Raw genomic sequence first — 5,975 nt, 5'->3', positions numbered from 1 at the left:
AAACAGTGGTTACGTAGAGAATTAAACTATCAGTCACGAAGTACATACGTGGTAACTTGTAAGCAGGCACAATGTGTATGAGACAGAATACCCGTGTTATAGAAGTTACAATCATTCCATGGCATATATCAGCATTAAGCTTTGAACCCGGTCCTCCGGTTACTGTACATTTAATAAAAGGTAGGATGGGGGAAATGGGACACCTTTTCATTCCATTTTCTCGTCTCATATGATGATGCTAAACAAAGAAATTTCAAAGAAATACAAAACCGTATCTTCATGACTCTGTTAATTGTTAAAAACATGTTCAGAATCTTGGACATTGTATGTCCCATCTTACCCCACATAGGCTACTCTAACTAACGAATGTTAGCATCTTACTTCTACTATATAAAGACCCCTTACTGTCTCATAGAACTACTTTAATATATCGTTAGATATTAATGCTTGTATACTGTACTTCTTATTTAACTTTCTAAGACACGTTTAGTTATTGCACTTTTAATACTCAACTAATCTTTAGTTATTGTCTTAATATTCAAAGTAATTAAATTATGGTGTGAACACATCAGAGCAACAAAGAAAAAAGGTCGTTAAGTCTGGTATAAGATGTTATAACACAGCAAGCATATACGATAAAGAGCGGTAGATACTTTCTTTGTATATAGTATAGATATTATATAGTCATATTTGTTCTTTAAAAGCTAATGTAGTACTGTGTGACATATAGATACCGTTAGCACATAATATCCCACAGTTTTCTAATCGTGTTTTTTACAGTTAACAACGCTCTGTTAGAGTCGAGGGACTGCGGTTATATAATTTTGTATATATATTCTTTGTTTACTACCAAATGGGACAATACAATAGAATGGAACGTTGACTATATTAACCTATAGCCTACTATATGTATAGTAGGGTGGGGGGAAATGGGACACCTTTAGCACATACTATACAAATATCCTGATCGTGTTTCAAACAATTAACAACGTTCTAAAGGGGGCGTAAGGATACAGTTTTATAATTCATTAAATGTTTTTTGTTTACCTCCAAATGGAACGAGAAAACAGAGTAAAAAGGTGTCCCATCCTCCCCTACCCTCCTATATACTCGGACACGTAGTATTAAGAAAGGATTAAGAAAAAAGGCGAAAACAATTGAGACTCCCAGCGTGGCTTACTCGTTTGCTTGAGTGGTTCACTTGACGTGTTTTACACGGGAAACAATGTTCAACTATCATGCTTGAATTTAGGAGAACTAATTCAAGGGCTCTTTTAAGATACCTTTTAACAGTTAGCTGAGCTCTGTTCAGAGCAGTACTTTAGGCAAGAAAGGCCAAATTCGCAGCTGGTTTAGACAGCTTTTGATCTTAGTTATTTTACCTACTTGATTTTTTTTGAAATTTCTAGAAATATTTGAATACTTAGAAACAAGGTTTATTGTAAATATAGAGGATCTTAAAGGTTTTAAAAAACATGTTATCCGTTATTTTAAAACCATTTGCCATATTGAACTACTTTGTCGGGACATCTCTTCTGCTCGCATTTTGCGGTATTTTACATTTTATTTAATAATTGAAAGTTATAATAAGGCATATTAGGCTGGGGTAAGATGGTAAATGTGTTCACACTCTTTAACGTCGCGTTTGATAGCAGATATTTACAGAATTAATATAACCCGATTAGGAAGTATGAGATAATATGTTCTAACGGTATCCCATCTTACCCCACGATAGTATATGTATATTTGCGTGTTGTGTCAACTCTATGTTATAATACGGACATCTTCATGCACGGTGGTGTATAGAGCTACCAAGTACGCAGCTTGTGGGTTATTGTTTTTAAATGTGACTGCAATTTAAGCAAAAGCTGTTTAGTTACCGCTGGGTTGGAGCGCTAACCGAATAAAGCAACATTTTGTGGTTACCGTTTGTTTATATTCAGATAATGTCGAATCTTTTCCGGCAAGTGCTTCTATTGGACCAATAACAATCATACAAAAAGATTCCCGACCGCCAATTTTAATCGACAAGTCAAACCAGATTATAAACCAAGTAAATGAAGAATTCAGCGCTGATTTTGGTAAGTATATAAACACAATTATAACTAGGCAGTTGTATTTGTTAGCGACATGGTTTTGTTGATGTTATAGTGTTAGGAAATAAATCTCGTTAGGACTAAATAAATCCATATTTCATAACTGTGTTTTTTTTTTAATAATTAACAACATTACATTTGGGTTGTGAGGAAACGGATTTACAATTATGTTAATGTTTTTTGTTTAATACTATATGGGAGCGAATGAAAACATGAACCATCTTATCTCATGTTTGAACTTTTTAAATATCTATTTGTTAGCACGGAATTCCGTTTAATATTCTTAAGAATGCATTTGAATTGAATAGCACACTTAAAACATCAAAGCATTTTTGTAAAAACACAAAATCAATAAATTCACGCCCTGACTGCCTATTTACATCCAATAGAGATATAATGATCAGAGAAAAATGTGAAATCCCTTTTAAATTTAGATGATTTTACACCTCTACACACTACCGACACATCTGATGTATACTTGACGACATTCCACGCGATTGAAGTTACAACTAAAGGAAGTTTAAAGCCGACTAATTCCCCAACAAACGTTGCAAGTATAGAACAAAGCACGTCTTCAGAAACCGGATCAGCTTTTAGCGCTACCGAAGTGATCACTCAAAAGATTAACCGTCACTTCAACGCGACGTTAAATATTGCATTGCTTTTGAACGAAACGAAAGGAGTTAAATCCGAAGCCTTTGTAGCTACGCTGACTACACCGACAGTTTCTGGTGTGGAGTCAAGAATTAAAGAAATACAAACAACTATACTTGATGTACCTGTATCTCAAACAACAATAACAACAATACTACTGCACAATGGATTGAAACAATATCAGCAGAAACAACACCTGAAGATGGCATTTTCACTAAAGTTTCAGCTACGTCACCAAGTGTTCCAAATATACAGAACATGAATTCAAATTTGTCGTTGAGTACGGAGAAAAATGTTTCCACACAATTCCGAACAACGTTCGAAAATGCTACAAATACGACGCCATTTTATATGAATTTTTCAACATTGACTACAACAGTACCTAATGTTTCTCAGTCTACTACAAGTGCTTACTGGCTTACAAAGGGTTTGCAGCAAACCTCAAAACCTCGTACGCAAAACACCTATATACCAACCAACACAACAGAAAGGCCTGAACTATTTACCAAAAACTTACACAAAATTGAAACAAGTGCCCCTGACAAAAACCTTGGATATGTACATAATTCGTCAACTACGGATTCAGCCGGGATTCTATATAACCAGCCAAGAACTTTGGCCGCAATTCATAGCCAAGAGACATCATCAAAGGCCACATTTCTAGCCGCAAATTTTACAACTCATTCCCCGGTTTTCAGAAACCTTTTGGAAACGAGCCCGACAGTTCCTTCAGTCAATGAAACGAAACGACCAACTGAAAGTTACATAAATGCTACAAACGCTAGTTGGACAACGGCTAGACTCGTAACCGGAATTACAAATAAAAGTACAGCGGTTGCAACTACTGAAGTGCAAGGACATAGTTCAGTAGAAATGCCCACAACACAGAACTACATGCATGATACTGCAGTAGCAGAAACTACAACACACGTAGATGCAAACTTTACAGCTCTGGCTCCTACTACGAGGAGAACAACTCTTTTTCAAACTGACCCCATGGTACATACTACAGCCACGAACGAGCTTTTAACTTCAGCAAATTCGAAAACCACACTAAACACGGTTCATGAATTGACAACTTATCAAAACAGTGAAAAAATGTGCGACCAGGTTCAAAGGTATCTATTAAAAAACTTTGATACTTTGGAACGCAACCATAAAAACATAATAGAGCAAAATGTCAGCGTCAGATTTCGGTTAAATGACCACGTTGATATAACTGCCTGGTCACTGGGGTATTGTAAACTCACTCTAGCTATTCTTGAAACTTCTGAAAGTAGCTTGGAAGATATAATTGGATTGTTGCGTTATTCTGGCCCGCCACGTATGGAACATGGAAGTGTATTAGTTCAGATTGATTTCGTTGTTGACTTCACTACTGGATTGGAGCGTAAAACATCACTACTGTACAAAGCATATGCTGATATTGTAGCAGCCAAACTTAACTCAATGGGTTACCATTTCGATATTTCAAGTTTGAATGTAACAGAGGAAGTTATTGGTGAGTCTTCATTATTGTCCGGTGTCGTCTTAAATTTGGACCAGGTGGTCATTGTATTTGTTGTCTAGGCGCATGCGCAATAGCCCCCGGTCCAAATATATCAATCGGAATGTATGCGTATTACGACACCTATGTGCCGTGTCAAAGTGGTTTGCGCGCCTCCCTTGAACCCAGAGGTAATGAGTTCAAGGCTCGTCGCTGCTACAATTGCGGGCGTATGTGTTCTTGGGCAAGACACTTAACGGCAATGGCTCCATTAACCCAGTGGTCACTAATGGGTTGTTCATATTATTACTAAAAAATAATTAGTCATTTTCCGGCCACGCGAGGATAAAGTAAATTTATTCATGTCACGCATGCAATTGTAGGTAAAATATGAAAAAAACTTACTTATTCTTTCGTGGTGGGCGGAGACGTTCATTATAACGTGGGTGTTCTGTTTATACATCTCGTGCCCAGTTACCACCTATGTAACTTCTTATAAATCAATATTATTATTTTTTTTCTTAGCAGCACACGAAAATTACTACACTTGCTTATTTTATTTCAGAAACTTCCTCGTTGTGCGCAACTGTTGCCTGCACATCTAACGAACGATGTCAAGTTACCAACACATTACATGAACGTTGGGTGAAATGCACGTCAGAATGCAGCAACGCAAACTATTGCCTTAATAATGGGATTTGTAGTTTGAATCATCATAGACAACAACAATGTTGGTAAATATCTGCTTTTCAGTTTAAATTGCCGCTTGGTCAAATACACGTTTGGTATAGGCAAATACACGTTTATAACACAAGGGGTCCAATCCTTTTTTACAGCTTGGTTCCCTTTACTATACTGTGTTCTTATATCCGGGTTTATGGCCCAGTAGTTACAGTCTTTCTGACTCTACTCAAGAGGATAGGTGCTCGAAGCTTGGTAGCTCTACTATAAATACTAATACAAATTACCAAAAAAAGTTACATATACGTGGTGACTCACAGGATGTAAGAAACAGAAAAGCCGTGTTTTAACGTCTATCCTTGCCCCGCCATGCAAGGACCAAAAAGTTTTATTTTTTCATAATACTTTACATGCTCTATTTACTTTTTGTTACAGGTGTCCATCGTCTGATTTATGGTGGTTTCGAGGTTCACGATGCGAAATCGCAGAAACAAAATCAGCATGGATTTTAATAGCAGGTGAGGTAGCAGGTGCGGTTTAGACCCATACTAAGGGTTTAGACCCCATTAATAGCAGGTGAGGTTTAGACCCATACTATATCTAACGTGCAGGGGTGAAATTCTCTATTTGAATGCCTTGCTCGAGTATTCTAAACAGTTAAAATCGTAAAGTGTATATAGTACTTTAGAGCAAGATGGATATCGATAGCACATAATGTCCTATATTACCTAATCGTGTTTTTAACAGTTTACCATAGATAAAGCCCATGCAGTTATACAGAAAAAAAGCACCTACAAACGTACATACTTAACTGGCACAAGGTACTTGAAGCAATGTAGCACTCGCAGTGTTATATAACTTTTGAGTTATACCGGTCTACGCCAAAATAAATTGATAATAACTGTCGTATTGTTGAATGTATGAATGAATGAATGAATGAATGAATGAAAGTAACTGACTTTATCCTCGCGTGGCCGGAAAACGACAGTCGTTATCACACGGGTTAACACCTCGTGCCAGCTTACGAGTTACCATGTATGTTACTTTGTGGGTGATTA

At 36.8% G+C, this 5,975-nt stretch overlaps 1 protein-coding gene across 2 annotated transcripts in view; it reads left to right on the top strand.

Moving 5' to 3' along the window:
* The first annotated feature begins 1,139 nt into the window (after window positions 1-1,139).
* LOC108950954 overlaps window positions 1,140-5,975 on the top strand; it is a 7,550-nt gene continuing 2,714 nt past the window's right edge. The window contains exons 1-5 of one of the 2 annotated variants that reach the window (XM_026840345.1): window positions 1,140-1,551; window positions 1,944-2,081; window positions 2,531-4,251; window positions 4,802-4,970; window positions 5,353-5,435. In XM_026840345.1, coding sequence (XP_026696146.1) covers window positions 3,009-4,251; window positions 4,802-4,970; window positions 5,353-5,435 — 1,495 coding nt within the window. In that variant the 5' untranslated portion in view covers window positions 1,140-1,551; window positions 1,944-2,081; window positions 2,531-3,008. The remainder of the gene's footprint in view (window positions 1,552-1,943; window positions 2,082-2,530; window positions 4,252-4,801; window positions 4,971-5,352; window positions 5,436-5,975) is intronic. The other variant, XM_018817256.2, reaches the window with a different exon arrangement.

This window comes from Ciona intestinalis, unplaced genomic scaffold, assembly GCF_000224145.3.
Source record: "Ciona intestinalis unplaced genomic scaffold, KH HT001204.1, whole genome shotgun sequence".
NCBI classification, from domain to species: Eukaryota; Metazoa; Chordata; class Ascidiacea; order Phlebobranchia; family Cionidae; genus Ciona; species Ciona intestinalis.
The sequence above is the reverse complement of the archived record's forward strand: the minus strand, read 5'-3'. Positions and strand labels throughout refer to the sequence as shown.